Source organism: Metopolophium dirhodum, chromosome 1 (assembly GCF_019925205.1).
Source record: "Metopolophium dirhodum isolate CAU chromosome 1, ASM1992520v1, whole genome shotgun sequence".
NCBI lineage: Eukaryota > Metazoa > Arthropoda > Insecta > Hemiptera > Aphididae > Metopolophium > Metopolophium dirhodum.
Window position 1 is genome coordinate 61,621,942 of NC_083560.1, and position 22,336 is coordinate 61,644,277.

General features: G+C 27.0%; 1 protein-coding gene across 3 annotated transcripts; it reads left to right on the top strand.

The window, feature by feature from the left end:
* Positions 1 to 835: 835 nt before the first annotated feature.
* Positions 836 to 19,209, top strand: LOC132934788 (tau-tubulin kinase homolog Asator). 3 transcript variants are annotated; one of them, XM_061001144.1, is made up of 20 exons: positions 836 to 1,655; positions 6,126 to 6,255; positions 7,899 to 8,046; positions 11,023 to 11,237; positions 11,322 to 11,492; positions 12,080 to 12,265; positions 13,587 to 13,874; positions 13,951 to 14,104; positions 14,168 to 14,383; positions 14,449 to 14,667; positions 14,880 to 15,001; positions 15,080 to 15,249; positions 15,333 to 15,471; positions 15,552 to 15,723; positions 16,254 to 16,400; positions 16,659 to 16,803; positions 17,086 to 17,193; positions 17,280 to 17,537; positions 17,836 to 18,015; positions 18,100 to 19,209. In XM_061001144.1, exons 2-20 carry the CDS (start codon positions 6,199 to 6,201, stop codon positions 18,146 to 18,148), a joined length of 3,144 nt encoding a protein of 1,047 aa, XP_060857127.1. In that variant the 5' UTR covers positions 836 to 1,655; positions 6,126 to 6,198; the 3' UTR covers positions 18,149 to 19,209. The 3 variants fall into 3 exon arrangements, with proteins under 3 accessions (XP_060857127.1, XP_060857129.1, XP_060857128.1); XM_061001145.1 differs by lacking the exon at positions 836 to 1,655 and adding an exon at positions 1,800 to 2,150; XM_061001146.1 differs by lacking the exon at positions 16,254 to 16,400 and having other exon boundaries at positions 839 to 1,655.
* The last annotated feature ends 3,127 nt before the right edge of the window (positions 19,210 to 22,336 follow it).

The window sequence follows — 22,336 nt, forward strand, 5'->3', positions numbered from 1 at the left end:
GTCTAAGTATTAAATGACGGAACATTTTTAATCTATAGTGTTGTATAGTCGATATCAGTGATATTGCATAAGACTGTAAGACCTAAGCAGTAAGCATTATAAAATAATAACGCCAATGCAACGACAAATCCATGTTCATCATGACAGTGTGCAGTGGCGTACTTGCCAGCGCCCTGCAGCGGATGATGAATGGATCACCCTTCTCCCACCACTTGAGGTCAAGGCTTGATATTTTTATTTGTAGGTAATATAGGTACCTTTATTTTATTATTGTATATTATAATTTTTATATTTATAACAAAAGGTATAAAATTGTTAGATTAGTATTATAGATAAAATAAAAATTAATCTAACTGCTGAATAAAAAAAATTTCAAAAAAGTTGATTCATGTTGGGCGTGGAGCGCTTCCCCTGTGTTGTAATGCGTAGGAACTAGGAGTTGTATTAAAAACTATATAAATCATCCCCTCTACCATTGGTCGTGCTTCAGATGGGCCAATGCGTCGTCCGCCATCAAGACGATCGAAACGATTATTATGGTCTGGGGATGTTTTCGGACAATCGATTTATCGTCCGCCGTTTCGTTGGCCCACGTACACCCACACAGACATTTTGTTATATAGTAATATATATAATATATAATATTATACACTTCACCCGTTTAACTATAGTGTCGAGAAGTAGCGAAATTGGGGCAACAGCTGATCGGATTTTATTCGCGTGGATTCGGCGCGCACGCGCCCAAGGGTTAGGGATCGCGCCTGCGTGACCGTGCCTGATAACCCGTCCGGCCGGGTGGAACCGAGGAAATAGGGAAACGAGTAGAAAAAAAAATCGCGCTCAAGGCACAATCAATGATCGTCACATCTGCCGTCTTCCAGACCGGCCGTCGAGCTACGCTTTCCGTTTCAACGTCCATACCGTGCCAACATAGTGCTGCTGGCCAGGTGCGGCGGTAATCGGTCGGCGTGTGAAACAATTTTAATAATAATATCATAATAACATAATCCGCCCGCCGAGTGCAATCTGACACCCGCGCGCGCGTGTCCGACGGCCAAAGCCGCCGCCGCCGCCGTGCCGACTACGCGATCGTCGACGCACGTCGTTAAGTCGCGCGCTCCGATCACGCAGTAACTAACGACGCGACGATACGGACGGACGGGTCGATCAATACCACCGGGCGCCTAGGCAGCGTAGTAGCGTCGCGTCGTACATCACAACAACCGCGGTCGTCGTCGTCGTCCGTTGTTTTTCACCGTGTAACGTTGCGTACCGCCGCCCGCCAACCCGCTCCACCCTTGCCTAGCAACTCCCCAACAACGCTCCCGACGATATATAATAATAATAATAATAATAATATTATCGATATTATATTCGTTCCGCCGCCGCCGAGGGTGTTCCGTCGGCCCGCCACCGTATCTCTTCCACGTCTTATCATGACGGCTGTTACGTCGGCGACGACGTTACTCAGCCGTATCGATACCGTCACTGTTGTCATTATTACCAACGAAGTTGGTCGTACGTCGGTCGTGGCTGCCCAACGGCCGTCTCGCTGAAACTGTCTCCGTGCCGGTCGGACCCGCAGACCGACAGCAGCTGCCCGCGGTCGCGGTGACCGGTCAGTCCCGGTCGTAGTCGCTGTCCACTGTTCCCCTGTAAGTATTAATATTTCATAATACATGGTATAATGTTTATCTAACCCGCCCTGATCCGTCTTCGCCTCCCGTCCTACCGATCCGTACTATGCCCACCGACGATCATACGTTATCAATTTATCATTTCGCCGATCGTGTCGTGTCGCACGACAAAGACCATAGTCCGATCTATAATACTATTGTACGTACCTAGTTTGGATTTCAAAATAGTTTGACTTGTCAGTTGTCGTGTGTACGCCGGTGGAAAAATTGTGTGCTGTGTAGTTGGATTAATAGGCAGTTAAGCCCATAATATTATGTAGCCTGCTGCTGTGGGTTGAGAATAGTGATGCCGCATTCCATTCTACCCGAGCGCTGAACAATACCTTGTGCTACGGGTTCGGGTTCCATAGGATTGGTGTTGTTACCACCGAAGACAATAAACAAACATCTATAATATGTTTGTTTGCTGACTCCAGGAGGATTTCTGATAAAATCTTCCTAGAAGTATAATAGGTACCTATTTATGTACCTGTGTATATTTTTTAATTTAGGTAGCAATTATGATAATAATTTGATGTTACTTAAGAATTTATAGATGCAATTTTTTAATCGCACTTTTAGTTTAAAACTTTAATTAGGTACTTAGTTTTTTGTGTAATTGATGTAATTAATGGTTTTCTACCTACCTACATATTATACATAATATTATGGGTTAGGTGCCCTTATACAATATAAATATATTTTTTTTTATTACATTTTGGTTTTGTTCAGGCAAAGTTTTGCATTAGTTTTATAGGTGCCAAAAAAAAAAATCTCAGAAAGTTATGATATTATGTTTAATTGTGTAGGCCAGATGGAAAGATAATAACCCATTAACATATGAATTGGTTTTTCTGCTACATAATTTGTATAATACATTATACATATAGGAGGTACCTTCATTATTATTGATTCTTTTTTTTCCAAATATCCATTAGGTACAACTCATACTTACAGACGAAGGAATTCATTTGAGGCACGTGCCTCAGTTTAAAGGGTGGTAGGTAAGTGTCCTGGAGATTCGGGGCATTTCACATGTAATAAATATTTTATTAACTACACACCAAGACTAAGCCAATCTTTCTCAGTTACCATTTACGTAAATACGTAATTACTAATTTAAGTATTTATAATCTCTAATATAAATTATTGTGCCTCATAAGTTAATGAAGTTTGCCACACCACTGCTTACAGTTATACTGCATTTTTTAATCCAGTTTAAGGCTGAGCCACATTACTTTTAATAGCTCTATTCGATTTTTTTAGATATTGGCTGGTAAATGCAATCGAGTTATGGAGGAGTCTATTGCTAGTAGGACCTCACTAATACAACTCTCGTTAATCTAACAACCTCAGTAATCCGACACTTTATTTAATCTTAAATAGGTATTCTTTAAAAAGTTAAAAAATATAAATTGACAAGTTTATCCAATAAAACATACATACCTACATTACATATTATATTACCATACATTTTCACTGTTACATTTATAAATTATAAATTTAATATTCATACATTGATGTAGGTATACATTTTGCATTAATAATATGTTGATTTTTTTTTGGTCAAACACTCTATAATCCAACAACTCCGGGTCCTTTATAAGTCTGCCTAGTGAGGTACTACTGTTTATAATATAGAATATTAGATAACATAAGTGTACTGAGACAAGTGACTGACAAGTCATGGTTCAGGTAAATGCAGTCACAAATCACAATTTCTAAGATTCTTAAAAAATAGTAATTGTTTATGGATTAAGGATCTAAATTACACATTATTTCAGTACTAATAACACTTCATTTAATTTATGTATATATTTATTGATTATATATTTACAGTTATAAGTAAAGAATAACTAATGTAATTTTCTTTTAGAAAATATATTTAATTTACCGTTTACGGGTAAAACTACGCCTATAATATATATTTAATATGTACCTACACAGGTATATTTTACATACAAATTATGAAATACAATAAGTAGGTTAGGTTAGGTTAGGTAAACCTAATCTATAAAGTTATAGAATGATGCAACTCAAAGTTATAATTTAAAAAAGTCATGAAATTAAATTCTTTATTACTAAGCATATGATATACCTATTAAAAGGAACCTTTTATATAAAGGCCATGCCAAAGTTACTGAACAATTTTTCTTTAAAATTTAAATCACTTTTTTAATTTTAAATTAGTGCAAAATGTATGCATATAATATTTATTATTTATATGGAAATAAAATACATACAATATAGTTATAAAATATTGAACTGTGTAACTACCTACCTTATAGGTTAAATACTACAATAATAGGTATAACATAAATATCAAATTATATTATTGTAACTAATGCATAACAGCAACGGTTTTAATTCATTTAAACTCAATTAAGTATTTACTTAATTGAGTTTAAATTCGTTGGTAGATTAGGTAATTACGGTTAGGTAGGTAATACATTTTATAAAAAATTTAATTTATTTTCACACCAAGTATTTTGTTGTTAATTTTATCTAGTCATATTATGTATTAATTTAAAAGGTTTTTTGTTACTTAGGTAGTCAATTCAAATAAATTATCTTTATTAAACTTAAGTAATCAATGGCAATACATTTTTGACAGTTAAGATAAATATTATATTATACGTACCTACCTATCGAAGATCATCTACAAACAAATTATTAAATTTAACTAAATAATTTGTATTGAAAATAAGTTCTAACTTTGTGAATCTGTTCAAGCATTTAATTATATTTTAGGTCTGTCGTATATATTTTTAAATGATAGTTTTATTTTTGGTTGAACTAAAATTCAATACATTTGTCCTATTGACCCCACAATGTCGCCAATCGACTTCTACAGGTATCTATTCTTTTTTTTATGACATTCTTTACGGCATAGTGATGCTTCAACTAGTACTTATACCAATAAATTATTATATTTCTCTAAGCTCAATATCATAGAAATCCTAGAAATTTTGTGAAACTAATCTTAAGAAATAACATTTTTTTTTGCAATATTTGCCTTTTCAAAGTTATTAAATATCATATTTATCTGTCATAATATTAATGACAATAATATTATTATAGACATCTTATATTTCACAGCAATAAAAATATTTGTGAGATGAATCCGGTATTAATGTGTATCAATATCAGGCAGTTATATTAGCATTATTAAATTACCTACTATTATGTAATACATTATTTTAGGTACATAATATATGATTACAATTGTTTTCTCTCTTATGAAGTTATAATCTAATAGTTAAATTTAATAACACATTAAATATCAATTAAAATTAAAAAAAACAAAAATTCAATTCAAATTTAATTATTTGTAAATAGTTAAAACTGTATTAGTATATCTACTATATTATCATGATCTAGATATATCATATGAACATGCTCTGTGTACCTAATTATTTTCTCCATTCTTATTTTCGGGTAGGTATGTTATTTTTAAAGAGGTCATTCTTACAGGATACTTGTAAGTATACTTTATATTAATACTTAAGTATACAATAGTGTAAACTACCTTAGACACTTATAGAATTTCTTACTTCAGTTATTTTTATACTAATAGATTTACCTACCTATGTTAAAAATAAAACTATTTCATTCTTCAATAATTATCTAGAAAATTTACTTTTATTCTGATACATCTAGAGTCATAATATACCATGATAATTTAAGTTTCCTCATAATAATGGCGATTAAATTAAATTAATAAATAATATAAATTAATTACCTATCCTTCCCGTATTGGGTTTGAGGTTAGACAAGTATGTAGGTAAGTAATAAACAATAAATTTAAAATTGATTATTTTTGTATCCTAAAAAAATTTAAATGGAGGTTTTTAAATGTTTTAAACCATACATTATCTCAGATTTTAGCTAAATAAAAAAGTACAACACACTTTTTCATCTTTACATATAAATTTTAAATATAAATGCTTTGTATTTTATTTTTAGTTATTGACAGTTATTTAAAGAAATAATATAGTCAATAGGTTATAAATTCATAATACTATTAAACTGAGAATATCTGAGAATACATTTTTTTAAAGATATATTGAGAATGAAGAAAAACATTTAGTTATTATTATATTCATATTCATATTCAAGAAAAAAATATTCATATAATTTAGAAGCATTATAAAAATATTCTTTACAGCTAAAGGTTATTTAAAAATTAAAATAAATTAGGTATTATATAGGTATCTATTTTATTAAATTAATTAATTTTTAGATAACATTTAATTTGAAAGGAAAAAAAATAATGTTAGAAAATTTAAAATTTAATTTAATATTCTAAAAGTCTATTAGAACCATAATTAATTGTATATTTGTGTATTTTTTTGTGGAATCATACACCAATTATTTGTATTTTTAGACAAATGTAACTTGATACCATTTTTTAACCTTGTGTAATTATTATATTTCTGTCTCTTTCAGTAATGACCAAATATCATTGGTAAAAAACGGCGAGTAACAAATCATAGTGTAACTTGAGCATATATAAGTTAAGATGTCTTCCGAAGATCTGTTACAACCAGGACATATAGTTAAAGAAAGGTGGAAAGTTGTAAGTAAACATTTTGTCTCCCACTTATTTTCTGTCTCTATTTATAATTTTCATTGTCCATCTTGTCAACACTACTCTATTATTTTTTTTTCTAAATAATGTTGGTATTATTATTATTATTTTTTTAATAATTCAAACTAGAAATTTATTTTAACTCACTTATATAAAACAAACTTATAGTATAAATTGTAGACTATAGTGCAATGATGTTAATTTTATCGAAATAAATGTTAAGGAATGTATAGAATGTAAATGTTTTTATTTTAAATACAAGAATATACAATTACAAAATAATTTAAAAATATATTTGTTTTTTCATGGTAATTAAAAACAGTTAATATATATTAATTTTTAATGTTGGTACATCATTGATATTTTTTTATATCTTGATTAATTTTCTAATTACATAAAAATAACAACTACCTAATGTAATATAATGTAAAAATAATGAAACTCAACTATATTTCAATTTGACATACTTAATATATAAATAAAATATATCCATGCATTAAGTATACTTATAAAAAAATTAATTACCTAACGTAATAAATAAAAAAAAGTCTAAGAATTATATAGAATTGTTGATAAAATTATTACCATTTAAACATTTAACCAATACTGATGTATTTAAATTTTGGACAAGGTCCAAATTATTGTTATAGCTCTCCTTCATTACAGAAAACATTATATGAAGATAGTATAATAGCCTGTTAGTGTAAATAACACTTATTTTGTAATAATTTAAGTATTATTTATTTTTAAGATATTTATTTTGTTATATAGTCTTCAGTAATTGAGTATCATAAATTATAATAATTTATTTTATTGTTAAAAAAAATGCCATACACTCATACCAGTGGCGTAACCAGGAATTTTGTATGGAGGGGGGGGGGGCTAAGCCTCACAAAAAAATACAAAAAATACAAATACAATATGTCTTTTCTTTACACTTTTTTTTTTTTTTTATTAATCTTGTTAAAATTCTAAGGTCAGCACAGTCAATGATAGAGAGGGGGTGACCATATTTAAAAAATTAAAATACAGGACTAAAATATTATAATATTATTATTATATAATGCAACAATAATAATGGTAAAAACCTCAGTAAAAACAAAAATCCAAAAATACAATTGAAAAGTATAGATTTTTATATTAATCTAATCAATTTATTTCATTTGTCATTTCAAAAATTTCAAAAATTATAAATTAACAGTAAGGCAAAAAATGGGATTAATATGGGACAGACTTGAAATTACGAGACAAAAGGCGTCGTGAGAAAATTTTGTGAGGACAACAAGACACAAAGCCGAAATAAAGAACAATCCTGTATAAAACAGAACGTATGGTCACTCTATTATAGCCCCCTTAGCCACCCCCCTGGCTACACCACCCATAAGAAATTTGATAATTTAGAATATAAATTATTACATCTTGTTTTAATAAGGTAAATATTTTTAAGATTATTGACATTCCTAAATTATATCAACTACTCCTATTAAAATATTTCTAGTTGAAATATAACTATTTGTTGAATAAATTAACCATTGTACCTATACCTACATTTTTTTAGGTTTAACAACTTGATTCTGTATCTAATTTTTTTTTATTACTATTGTACTTACCAATTAATTATACATGTTTAGGCAAGAAAAATTGGCGGTGGTGGATTTGGAGAAATATATGAAGGTCAAGATCTTATAACAAAAGAACTTATAGCTTTGAAAGTAGAATCAGCTCGTCAACCTAAACAAGTCTTAAAAATGGAAGTAGCTGTATTAAAAAAATTACAAGGTAGATAACTTATTTAAGTATATATACCTACATGTCTTCCAAATTATTGATTCCAAAATATTAAGGTTAATAATAAAAATAATGATCTATTTGTAGGCAAATAAAAATAATAAGTAACAGTGAATTTTACATATTCAATATTTTTGTATATATAAAACAAAAATAATTATACCATTTAATGAACAGCAAAATTTATTAATTACTATCAATTTTGCTATATTTCTTTTCAAACTAATAATTAAATTATATTGTAGTAAAAATTGTCATAGTTTTGTATTTTATTTATATTATGACAATGTTTTTATAATTGCCTATACTGTAACAGCTAACAATAATAATGTTGAGCTGTTGATGTCTTCAAATTTTATAATAACCAGTACTAGGGACTTGAAGAACCATAAACAGCAACTAAATATGCTTAAAAAAAACTGTAAATAATATGTTTTGACATGCAATAAAAAAGATAAAATATTTGAAAAAACAATTTATTGAAAAAGTGTATAATGTATGATTTTTTTTAAGTATTTAAATATGTTTCTGAAAAATATAATCAAATAATCAAATTATTTGTAATTTAATTAAACAATTTGTACTTTCACAATTCCTCATTATATAATTATTAATTATATATTAGTTAATATTTTCAAATTTGATCGATCTTCTGTTACTGCTTAATATTTCATTGTATTTAGAAAATTAACGTTCTACGTCAACTAATGCGATGGGAGCATACTTATAATTCATTATATTGTCTTCACTGGAAATGTATTCTGGGAAGCCATTATAGTTTTTATTTTCTATGTTACTCAGTAAGATATTAAATATCTTTTTCAGAATTGATAGACCAACATTTATTTCCAAAACTGTTTTCAACTTTGTATTTCTTTTTTGACTAAACTTGTTGTGGTTTAAATGTTATTTCAACTTTCTCAATTATTTGAATTGAGTCAGATAGTAGCTAACCCTGCCTTAGAGTGGACCCCATTGAAATTTCTTTTCCTTTATAGGTAGTTAAAAAATTATTAAATCTATCATGTGAAACTTTTTTAAGGGTATATTAGAAGATATTAAAGCATTGCAAAATATCTTAATTGAAAATAGATTTGTTACCTACTTAAATTTTTAAGAAGCTGCTGCCGTGTTTTTTTTTGTTGACAATAATTGCTTTTTCGTTGTTGGATGTTTGGTCACATTAAATCATTAATCACAATTTATTTTAATGTCACAATATTTACCAAAAAAGCATAGAAAAATCATATGAATATGTATCTATACCAATCTCATTTACATAATTTCTAAAACTTCTAATTTCTTTTCTTTAGGCATAATCAACAAATTATAAACATAGCATAAAAAAAATGAACAATAACACTGCTAAATAATGTAATTCTATAATATACAATAGCACACACGTCTTGTATAGTTGTAAATACTTGCAATTGGATTTTATTAAACACAATATGATTAGAAAGTAATTAGGAAAAAACCAATATACGGCAATCACATAAAATTTACTTTCTGAAATAATTTAGTCGTGTGGCATGTATACATTTACATCAAAAGGTGGACGCATAACTGTCCAAAACAAAATGCGTCAAGGCATGATCATAACAAGAAAAAACAGCATTATCTTCACAAAAATATTTTAAAAAGAATGAGTTAAACCCTAAATTATGCAAAATGATGCATTAAAAATGTTTGTTCTGGACTAATTTTAGTATAAACTTAATTAGTAATTTACTCTGTTTTGTGTCAAGTTCTAGAAAAAAATATTCAAATGCTATAAGTTTTGTGCCCTAATTAATAACTGAAACTCAAAAAGATCTAAGTATGATACATACAATTACAAATATTGTTTTGTCTTAACATGAAACTCATTTTTTTTCCAATTAGCTTTACAGTTGTGCAAAAGAATTATGAAAATATTTAAATTCTTTTGCCCTAGTAATAATAATATTATAAGAATATATTTCAAATATGAGTCTTAACTGTGCCACTGTTCAATATCTAGTACTGTGTTTGAAGTGCTTGTACATATTTTTGCCAAATTAGATCTTATTAGTTCTTTATTCCTCTCTGAAAAAATTTAAATATTCTTTTTGTTATAATTGTTAATCCATTAAAATATAATTTGTAAGGATCAGCCATAACTTAGGGCTTACTATTATTTTGAAAAATATAATTTTATTTATATTCATTTTACCTAGATTTGTTTTTAATATAATAGGTTTACTTGATAATTTGATTATTTCTATTCATATAATATCATCAAATGTCATCAATATATAATATATATTATATATCAATATATATTCTTATTAATGTAGATTTTTTTAATTCTATTAATATAATTCCTAAAACATTATAGTATAATATAGAGACATAAGGTGCCCGGTGCCGGGTTTTCAAATTTTCTACAGTTCTATACAATTTGAAAATTATATTTTATATTTTAGTTACCACTTAAATTATAATACTTTTTTACATATCTACTTTCTGATACCTATTTAGGGGGAAGGGTAAGAGGGTTGATACTGTGTATTATATCAAAATAAAAATGACTAAATAATTTTCAGACTTTGTAGAATTGTAGGATTTTGATAACAATTTTTTTTATCTAAAAGAAGAAGTCTTCCTACAGGCCGCATTGATCTCCAATTTTTTATTTTATTTCAAATAATGGTATAATATAATTTGTAGCAAAACCTTAAGACTATTATTTTTGAAGATATATTATAAAGTTTGAGATTAAAATATTGAAAAACAGAGTTAAATTTGGCTTGTTGAATATTACCCTGTATTAGTTAAAAAAAATTTCAAATTTTGTTGATTCTACTGAACAGGACATTATTCCCGGAAAGCGTATTTTTATGAACAAAATTACATTGGCACAGGGCGCCTTAAAAAAACTTTTTCTTATACAAACGCATAATACTAATATCAATACAATAATTATATTATTTAATATAATTTTAGGTAAAGAACACGTATGTCGTTTTATTGGCTGTGGAAGAAATGAACGTTTCAATTATGTTGTAATGCAGTTACAAGGAAAAAATTTAGCTGAGCTGAGAAGAGCGCAGCCGAGAGGTGCTTTTTCCTTATCTACCACTTTAAGATTAGGTGTACAGATTTTAAAAGCCATAGAAAGTATCCATGAAGTTGGATTTTTACACAGAGACATAAAACCTGTAAGATTACTTTAGAAACTTTTAAGAGATAATATAATAATTTTTACAAATTTTATTTAATTATTGTATTATTTTTTTATTTAGTCAAATTTTGCTATTGGAAGACTTTATCAAAATTCCCGTTGTGTTTTCATGTTGGATTATGGTCTAGCTAGACAATTCACAACTGCTAATGGAGAAGTAAGAACTCCTAGAACTGCAGCTGGCTTCCGTGGTACTGTAAGATATGCTTCATTGAATGCCCACAAAAATAAAGTAAGTATCATTAATTTGTTTTGTACCTATCTACCTAAATCATAAAACCCCATTCATAAAATTAAATAGTTTTCAAAAAATATATAAACTGCATAAATTGTATGGTATGATCTAGGACTGGTGGTATATTTAGTATACTACTTTTTTGATTATCGATATTTTAGTATATCAAAAAGTACCGTTAAGTAATTACTTACCAATACTGTTAATCATGGGGAACAAAAGTAGGTAACGAAAAGCACTTTAATTGATGGTTGTGCTTTAACCAAACCAGACGAAAATTGGTTATTCCTTGAAGCTACTTTTATTTGAGAGTATGGAAGTATCAAAAATATTGGTTAAGTATTAACATAAATAACAACATACCGGTATTGATATATCAATAACGCCATCCCTCGTGTAATCTTAATTAGCATTTATTACAATCTACAAAGTAGATTTGTTATTTTATCAGAATCTAAGAATTATAGCAATTATTTTTATATATTATATTATTATTTATATTATACATTTTAAATGCTAATGATAAGATATTTTCACAAAAAAAAAAATTATAATTTTAAATTCCTAGCATTTGTTTTGTTTAGGAAATGGGAAGGCATGACGACCTATGGTCATTGTTTTATATGTTGGCGGAGTTTGTTAATGGTCAGTTACCTTGGCGGAAGATTAAAGATAAAGAGCAAGTCGGTGTTATGAAAGAAAATTATGATCATCGCTCACTTCTTAAACATCTTCCATCAGATCTGCGTCAGTTTCTTGAGCATATTCAGGTAAAATACTAAATATATATTAGGTACCTAATTTATTTAATGCTGTTTAATTTTTAATTGTAAATTCCCTGTTTGTCAATTATTTTTTAAACTTAACTCAAATTGCCCTTGATTAGAAAAAGCTGTGTGGGTCACGGGACACCTGGCCAGAAGCTACTTTTTGTTTTCAACTTTTCATAATGTGTACTTATTTTTATTAAAATATTAAAATACAATTTTTTTTTTAGTAAATTTAAACTATAATGGTTCTGTTAGATTCTCATATTATTAAAACATCATACTGTTATTATTTAAACTCTATATTACCAAATAATAATTTATTAAAAAGTGTTAAACACAAGTAACTTTTTATTGATATGTGCTCTATAGTAGGGATACATTTTAATCCACACGTGGCACATTTCAATGAGTCTTTATATTAAAAAATTAACACACTTAATAAAGTATAAGCAATTAAAGATTATGTTTGTACCCTCACTCAGTAAATAATAAACTTTCAATATAATAATAATGTATAAATCATGTTATAATAAAAATAAAAAGACTAAACAGAACAAATTCTTGCTCTATTAAAAATTAAATATAAAAGTACTTATGGTAAAAGTAGGTTGTTGCATACCTACTTATAAAAAATAAAAATAATAAATTAAATTAATTAGTCTTAAAATTAGTCCATAATCAGTATTTCAAATGTACCTATATAACCCCACAGTACAGATTTTAATATAATATTTATCAATAACTGTATAGTGAAGTATTGACAAACCGTCCGTATTTTACTTGAACTTAATTTCTTACCAAAATGAATACGAAAGAACCATTTTAAATAAACAAAATAGGAAATATTTAATAATATATTTGTGACAATGTTTATAAGTCAAATGACCAATTGGCCATGGCTAAATATATTTAGCCATGCAATTGAAAAAAACACAGAAAGTAAAGATGCAATATAAATAACTAATTATTCTTATCAGCAATTGCTTGACATTATCTTGCTTACATTTCATGAATTTCGAAGGAGTTTATAATATAATTTTTATATCACGTTTTTGGTATATGCTTGTTAGTTCATATCTCTCCAATTTTTTTCTTCTACCACCAGCGCCCAGTATGTTTTATGAGAAACATGGCTTCAAAAATGTAGAAGTATAATATACAAGCATTCGAATATCTTGTGAGTTTAAAATTTTGAAATTTCTTAAATGTTCAAGTATACAATTAATAGTTAAAAAAAAACCTCACAACATTAAAAAAAATCTGAAAAGTTATCTTAAACTTTGTAAAGTTGATAAAATTTTAATTAATTTTTTTTCTTTAGTCTCTTGAATATGCTGACAAACCAGATTATAATATGTTAACGGGTCTTTTTGAACGATGTATGAAAAGACGTGGTGTTAAAGAATGTGACCATTTTGACTGGGAGAAAACTACTGAAACAGTTCAACCGGCAGTTACTGTTAGTGTTATTACAAATAATACCACACCAGTTATTTCTAGGCCAATCACTTGCACATCCTATGGTGCAGACATCAACAATCAACTAGTCACTTCTACTGTAGATAATGGACAAGAAGAAGAACCAGACAATAAAAAAAATACTCCAGAGGTAATTATTTGTTACTAAATATGTCATTAAATCAGCAGTTAAAAATTTAACTGTTTTGAATTTTTCCTGTTCACAGGAGCAAATACAATGTGATAATAATATAATTTACCGACGTGCCCAAAAACTTGAATCTGATGCAAATAATTCAGGTTCTAATAAAATTATTTCTACTGATAAAAATTGTAATGCTACATCTAGCACACCATTAGATCATTTACCAATTCCAAAAAGTACTACTTTTTTTAATTATAAATAATAGATTTCTATGTAACTATAATTTTTACTTATTGCAGGTTCTCCTAAGAAAGTAGTTCAGCGAAGAGCTGTTTCTATGCCTGGTTTGGAAAGAGAAACAGAAATGTTAAATGCTGCTAAGCGCAATTCTTCCCAAACTAACTGTACAGTTGATTCTGGTTTTCCACCAACGCCATTAAATATTGAAGGTGTTCCTAATTCAGATCTGGGTAATTTGAATACTTCAGTTATTGCAACTCAAGAAGCTAATAAAGGTAAAATTTAAATTAAAAAAAAAAAAAACTTTGTTACGAGATTTTATATTTTAATTTTGTCTTAGTTACAACAGCTAGTTCTCCTGTGGTTGAAGCAGATAGTATTGTAAATCAAATAAAAAAAGAACAACGCAGTTTACATTTTGCTAGGCGACAAGCTACTCCTAATAGGCAAATCTTAAAATCTTCTGCCACTACTGCCAGGGATGTTACATATACTCAATTTGCAGTAATTGATGATGATAATTTATCTGCAATGCAACAAGTGACACGTGGTGGAGGAGGTAAACACGTTTGATTTTACAACGTTATTCAAATTATTTATGCCAAGTTGCATAAACAATTTATAAATATGATGGCTCACTAAAATGTAATGGACCAATCATCGGCCACTAAATAATGTTTAAAAACCTTAAGCAAAATATCAATTTATTAAATCTTGAATGATTGTTTATACAAAATGGCATATTAATTATACTTTAACGTTTGTATGTAGGGCTAACTCTTATGTCACAATGGAAATCACAATTTGATGACTCTGAAGAAACTGATAATGAGTGGAAGGCAGAAAATCTTCAAAGCCCTGAACATAGATTAAGTTTGCATGGTGTCTCTTTGGTATGTATTTCACATAGTTGCAAGAACATTTTTTTTTTTAAATAAAATAAAATTGTTTTAATTGTATATAATATACAGAGTGGAAAAGATAACATTTATCCTCAATACCCAAACAATTGTAAGACACCAGATAAGACATCTGGTAGAGATCAGTTAGCACAATGTTTTTCAAAATGCACTGATAATCTGATACATAATTCACTTTTATCACGAGCTTGGAGTGAAATACAAATTGCTACAAAAATAAGGTAAGTTAACATAAAAAATACATTTTAAACTGTTTTCATTTTTAATATATTGTTATAAATATCTATATTATGTTTTTAATTAGAACAAACCTTGAACCACCCTGGTTACAAGAAGCCGTCTTTGATGATATTGTGTATGAACTTGATACAAGTAGAAATATAGCTGTAAGGAACACAGAAAAAAGTATTACAAAGAAACTACAAAGATCTATTAGTCTAGCTGTAAGTTTACTCAGTAGCATGTGCCAAGCTTGATGTTATCGTGGCAAAAAATAAAGTTTGTATTTGTTTGTGGTTTATAGAACATTAGTTTGAGCATTATTCCTAAAAAAGAATTTCAAACTCAATTCATACAACAAACAAAAATGAAATTAAAAGTTCCTTCTCTACAAGTTACCACTAACACAACCAGATCTTCCAATGACGGTGATGAATTATCGGGAAAATTATTTGCCGATGAATCACTAAAAAATGGTGAGTGCTACATGAATGTTCTTCCCATGTTTAGGAAATGTTCAGTTTAAAAATACTTTGATCAATAATAAATACATTTTAAATTTACATTATTTGTGTATTGATATAAATTGTTGGTAGCTGTAAATAAAACATGTTTCATATTACTTTCAATTTACAATTATGATAATTTAATATACATTAAATCAATCCTTTTTTCAAAACTTCCTTAAATTTATTTAAATAAGAAATAAAACATAAATTAATTAAAATTAAATGTTTTTGTTTGTTAAACAGTAGTTTTTTTTATCAAGTATTGTTTACCAAATAATTTCTTTTAGTATAGTGTAAACGATATCTTTTGATTTCTTTTACTTTCTAAAGTATCTAAACTATTTTAGTATTTCTAAATTCTAGAATTCCTACTTGGTATTTGAAAAACCAATGTTGCTATGTAAAAAATCTTCTTTTGACATAAAAATATAATTTTATTTATATAATACACCCTTTGGTCAAATTGAAATCATTTGTATAAATTACGGCAAAAATAGGGAATGATGTATCTGAAAATTGTCCAATGGAAACGGTATCTGGAAAATTGGAAATAAGAGTCGTTGATCGACATCTAAATGATAATGATAATTATTGTGAAACAACCAGCTCAAAACCAAATGTGTTTACCGAGAAAGATGACGAAGGTCCGTTCTAACAATTGAAAATTAATAACAAATACCTAACAGCAATTTATGAATTTAATATGTTGTAGCTTACCATATTTTAATTTTTGATTAATATTGTCATGAAATGAGTTTTGTTAACAAATTTAACACCATTAGATGCCTGGATATTAAAATTGTTTTTATGTTATAATTAACTGTTTTTAGTTTTAATTTTGTTGTAATTTATGTAATAACTATACAAAACTACAAAAATAAATCTGTTTTATTTGTTTACAGCTCACCGAAAATGGGCTAGAAACAGAAATAGTAGTGATATTATGAATATAAATGGGAAACATTTTGATGAAAACGAATTATCTAACATTAGTATAAAATCATTTTCCTCTTCCGATCAAAATAACAAAATCTCAGATCATAGCAGGTATATCTAAATTAACTAAAATAAACATAAAATATTTAACTACTCATTTAATTGATTTAAAGCAATTAATATTTTTTTTTAATTGTATTAATATTGGTGGTTACAAAATATGTTGACTGTTGAACAAATTCTTTTATTTGTTTTACTATGTACACAATTTCTTTTATAAATATTTTATTTTTTACTCATAGTATTATTATTTGTACAATGAATATAAATACCTTTCATATTTGTTTATTGATGAAATAATTTTATAACTCATTAAAAAATGTGTCATTCTAGAAGTAAAAAACCACCTCAACCTATAATTCTTAACAAAAACAGTAAAATTCCATTACCCGTCAACCAAAAATTATCAGAATCAAATGAAATAAATTCAGCAATGTTCAGGTATATAATAAAATAAATATATTTTTATAAGCAATATTCAGTATACATAATTAAGTTTTTGGTTTTAAAATTATTTATTTTTTTAGTGACGAATCAAAATCTAGTGCAACTAGTAATAGTGGAAAACAATTACCAGAAGCCCTTTTAAAATGTCGTGGCCAAAATTTACTTACAGAAGTGCGTAGTAAACCACCAACTTCTGAAGAAATTGATGATCAGTATACTCCTGGTCTTAGAAGACGACGACAACTTCAAGATAAATATGTAACTGACCCATCCCAATTAAATTTACGATTTCAAAGACCTCAAATGCGAAGGTCGAGAGAATCATACTATAGATCTAGGTAAATATAAATATGTCTGCATTTTACAATATGTTAAATAGTCATTGAGTTAAGAATTGTTTTTTATTTCATTATCTCTTTACAATACCTTTAATTTTTTGAAATGTACTTATTTTAGTAATTTTTATCAAAATGTTTTATTCTAAATTTCACAATTGGTAATCATTAATCAATATTTTATAATATTAAATTGCATGATAGTCATTTATTATTATTATTGTTATTATTACTATCTTTTGGTACATGTTTAAACTGTTTAATAGTAAATTAGTAATTATCATAATTTATATTTTTATAGATTTTCTGGTAGTCAAGATGATAATACCGGATTATTTTCAAATTATAGACCTGTATCTGGTTCATCTAGTAGAAGTCTTGAACGTAATTATGAGTCTGATATTTTATCATCTCCTACCTTGATACCACCACCGAGTATGTATTCGTCGGATGTCCAAACTCTTGTTGAAAATAATGCTAGGTATGTCAAATAACTTTTATTTTTATTTATTTGGATATTATAATGTATGAAATTATGAATTGAAATATCAATTATTTTTTACAGATGTCGCCGGTATCAAATTTTTAAACCTACTGAGCTTGCAAGAGATTAAAATAGTATATTATAAATTTATAGATTATATTATTATATTCATTTTCATTGAAGGTATTTAAACTATTTTCAACGTATTTGAATAATTAGTTTAAACTTTTAATCTCGCATAAATTGTGTTTATGAATCATATTGTATTTTATTTATTTTAACGTAATTATATAATATTATAATTTTGTTTTTTTATTTAAGAGATGCCAATTGAGTTCTTAAACCCAAATCCAAGAAAGACCAAATTTTCTCTGTGGCTTATTTTCATACTACAATTTTCCATTTAACTCAGTTAAATTACTTTCTGCAACTACCTATTTTTCTAAACTTGAATTTAGTTTAACCACAGTTCTTGAACTTTTTTTTTACCTGGTGATTATATTTCACACGTGCATTATACAAAATGTAAAATAATAATTAATCATTTTAATTTAATTTAATATTAACAATATTCTATTGTATTAGTGTCTTAAATTTAAATTTATTTACATACATATATCATCGAAAACAACATTAATCTAATGTAATAATCGTAAAACTTTATTCATTAATTTTTTTAAAATAAAATATTGTTAATGGAATTTTAATTTAGTTTAAAGTCTAAATTGTTGTACGTACACCATTGCATCTCATTGGTATTTTTTGTGTGTTGTATACGGTTTCATTTTATTTTTTTCACATCTTAAACAGCTTTATGTCATTGTGTTAATTTGTTTATTTATTTAGTACATACATAATTTATTCAAATATTGTCAACAACCCCTAAAGGCTGTGATAAAAGTAGTATTCTAAGGTTTTAACCTGCTCTATAAATATTTCAAACAGCGCACGGTGATAACATGTTTTTGATAATACAAATTTGTTTATGAGAAAAAAAAATTAGCTCTACATTTAAAAGATCTCTGACCTGTACGCATACCTACCAATAAGTTAATACATAGAAAATCCATTTAAAAGCTGCTTCTATAAACGCACTATTGTCAAGTTCCTATTTGTTACTCGACCTTTACTTATATTAGTATATCTGTCAGTACCTATGATGCTACTAAATAAAGACGTCAAACTCGCTAATCAGATTATTGGTTACCAACGTTTATTTTTTTTTTTACATTTAAGTTATTCGAAAACATTAAGTAAGATTAAATGTATTTATGTCATATTTGGATACTTGCAATACAATTCACAATACTTTTTGTTGGTTGTACTGTTAAATAGAATATAATTGCTAGGAAATAATCTGTTAAGAAGACTGAATGTTACTGAATATTCAAACCAAAAATGTGAATAATGTAAGTAATTCACAACTTCATAAATCACTACAAGTCTTACACAAAAAAAAAATAAAATTAAAATAAATAGCCAATAAGACTTGAATTTTGAGTTTGACAATCTTGTTTACAGTCTTTAATATAAGCTAAAAAATGTATTAGTTAATTGTATTATTTAGATTCACACCAATTTTAGAAATATTTATACAATTATATATGTGTAATAATCTATTAAATTGTTAATCAAGAAATAATTGTATACACTATTGAAGACTATTTGCGATTATTAACTATGTTATCGATTTTTGTTTTTTCTATTTCTTATAAGATGTAATAATGTATAATTACCAAAAAACCTAGTCATTTTTATTAAACAAATTTAGTAATTTATTGTGTCACTGTGGTGCTTCTAATCAACTATAGTTAAAATTTAATTTAATTTAATTTTGTTTTTAACTGATTGGTGTTTTTCTTTTTTATCTAAACTAATAGTTACAACTCTAGTTGTAGAGTATAGAAGAACTAATTAATTATCCACCACAAAACTTTTTGCAGGATTTTATCTTTTATAATTTTAATTTTATAGCCTTATTTAATAAAAATAAACATTAAATTGTTGTTGAAATGTAAAAAGAAACATTTAAATTACATAAATTGTATTGTTTAGATATAAGCTACTAGCATTTGACTGATGGATCAGAGATGTATTTTTTTCTTTAATTTATTGAAATGTTAATAAGAGCTTGGAGACTATTATTATTTATCTTTTTTTGTTTTTGCTTTTGTAGTAATTTTCAAACTATTAGTTTTGCACTAGGATTACTCAAATATAATTCACAGAATATTGTTTTTGTGATTTTTCTCATGTCATAGAACATTTATGAAAATAAATACACTTTCATTACATTAAAATTATAATATTTATATTTATCATTTTAATATTACCTCATATGAAAATTGTGTATATGAACACACTGGTTTTGTAAATGCATTATGTTTAGCTTTATTATTTTAAGTGATCAAATTTTTATTTTTTTGCAATAAATAAAGTAGTCAAACAATCATTAAGCTTGATGAAGTTATTTTTTGTTTACTAAACATATAGGATTGTAAAAGATAATCTAGATTTACTTGATACAACGAGGTAACTCAAATTTTATTTATTAGATTTCAACATCATAAGCATTTCTATTATTATTATATTTTTTATCTTACATCACAAATATGCTTATTCTGTAATCATATTTAATTATTATATACGAATAAATAATAAATAATAATAAACAATTAGTATAAATATTATTTTATTTTCAATTAACGGACAGTTAGTCCAATTTACAATGTCAACAATAGATACAATATACACAATAGATATATAAACTAAATAACTAACATATTTTTTTTAAACAATTGAGATAAGATAAATAATTTATAAATATAATAAATATACATTTATCATTTAAAAAATTCTTTATTGTTAATTTTATTCCCAATGGATAATAAAATGTTGACAGGTGAACATGTCATATAGCTTTATGAATAATATTAAATATGAGTTTTGAATGGCTATTTATTTTAAAGGGAATAGTGAAAAGTCATTATTATTCTTATCAAGTAATTTAAATAGAAATTAAATATAATGAACGTTTCTTTTATTCTTGAAAGATTTTAAATTTTAATAATTGAGAATGTCTTCATTGCCATAGTGACTGGGTCTATACGAATTGCATTTAAAACAAAGAATAATAGAAGCGAGAGATCATATTTATAAAATGAAAGAGTCATTAAAACAGGAGAAATTTGGATTGGCTATCCCAATTAAGGAGACAGCATTTTTATTCATTGTGTTTACATGGGGTTTAAATAAAAGTTTTTGAATCTAAGATTACTCGAAAATTTTCAATTAGGGTGGATCAAAAAAAATTCTGACTAGATGAAATATGGTTAGGTACTGAAAAAGATGCTTTGACATTTATTTATTCTAAAGAACTTGCTAATTGATATCCGCGAATAAAAGAAAATTTCAGAAAAAAGTTAAATTCTTCAAAATATCAATTGAAGACATACGGGTTGTATGTGGAAAATCAGAAACATCTGATTTTTGTGGTATAAATTTTTACTTTTAGTAACAACTAGTGTAAAAGAAGGTTTACATTTGATCCAAACTGGTATGGTGTATTATCTATAAAGGCCGGATTTCTATGTTTTTACATATCGTTACTGGGTCCATGCAGATGTCCATGAATTTGACCCACCCACTTTCTATGATAAGACCCAAACCAATACCAAAAGTTAGCAAATAGTTAGCAAATAATAGCAAATTTACTATAGAAGTTAGCAAATCATTATTGAGGCAGTTATAAGCATTATTTATTTGGGTGGGCCAAGTTCAGGTAACCCACCCACTTTGTCCGATCGTCTCCAAACAAACGCCGGTAGTTAGCAAACAGTTAGCAAATAATAGCAAATTATTAATTATTATTTTAGCATGACTCTTTTATATTATTTTTAGATTATGAATTACGTTAATATCCATAATAAAACTCATATACTCATATACGATATTAGTTATTACTTATTAGGTGTAATTTTTAGTGTTTTATAAAATAGATACGTGTATGAGTATGATTTTTCGTATCCTTGGTGATATGACAACTTCTAAAATATTCTCAATCTGCTTGAGTAGCGTACATAAGCCTTTTTTATGGGTGGGGGGTTACAAAAATATTTTCATATCTACATTATATGGGATTTGACCATGTTATAAATAGAATAGTTAATACCTACTTCACTTTCGCGAACTTTACGCCCGTATATTATTTGGCTGTAATAATATTATATACTAATTAGTGACATAAAGCAAATAAACGTGTTGTGTTATCTAAAATATAAACGACAAATTCTTCCAAATTTAAAAATAATTGCAGCCT

Coding starts and splice junctions, on each gene's coding strand:
- LOC132934788 (XM_061001144.1), top strand. CDS start 6,199: ATGTCTTCCGAAGATCTGTTACAACCAGGACATATAGTTAAAGAAAGG. Junction 15,002..15,079: donor GTTTGCATGGTGTCTCTTTG/GTATGTATTTCA, acceptor TATAATATACAG/AGTGGAAAAGATAACATTTA. Junction 18,016..18,099: donor CTTGTTGAAAATAATGCTAG/GTATGTCAAATA, acceptor TATTTTTTACAG/ATGTCGCCGGTATCAAATTT.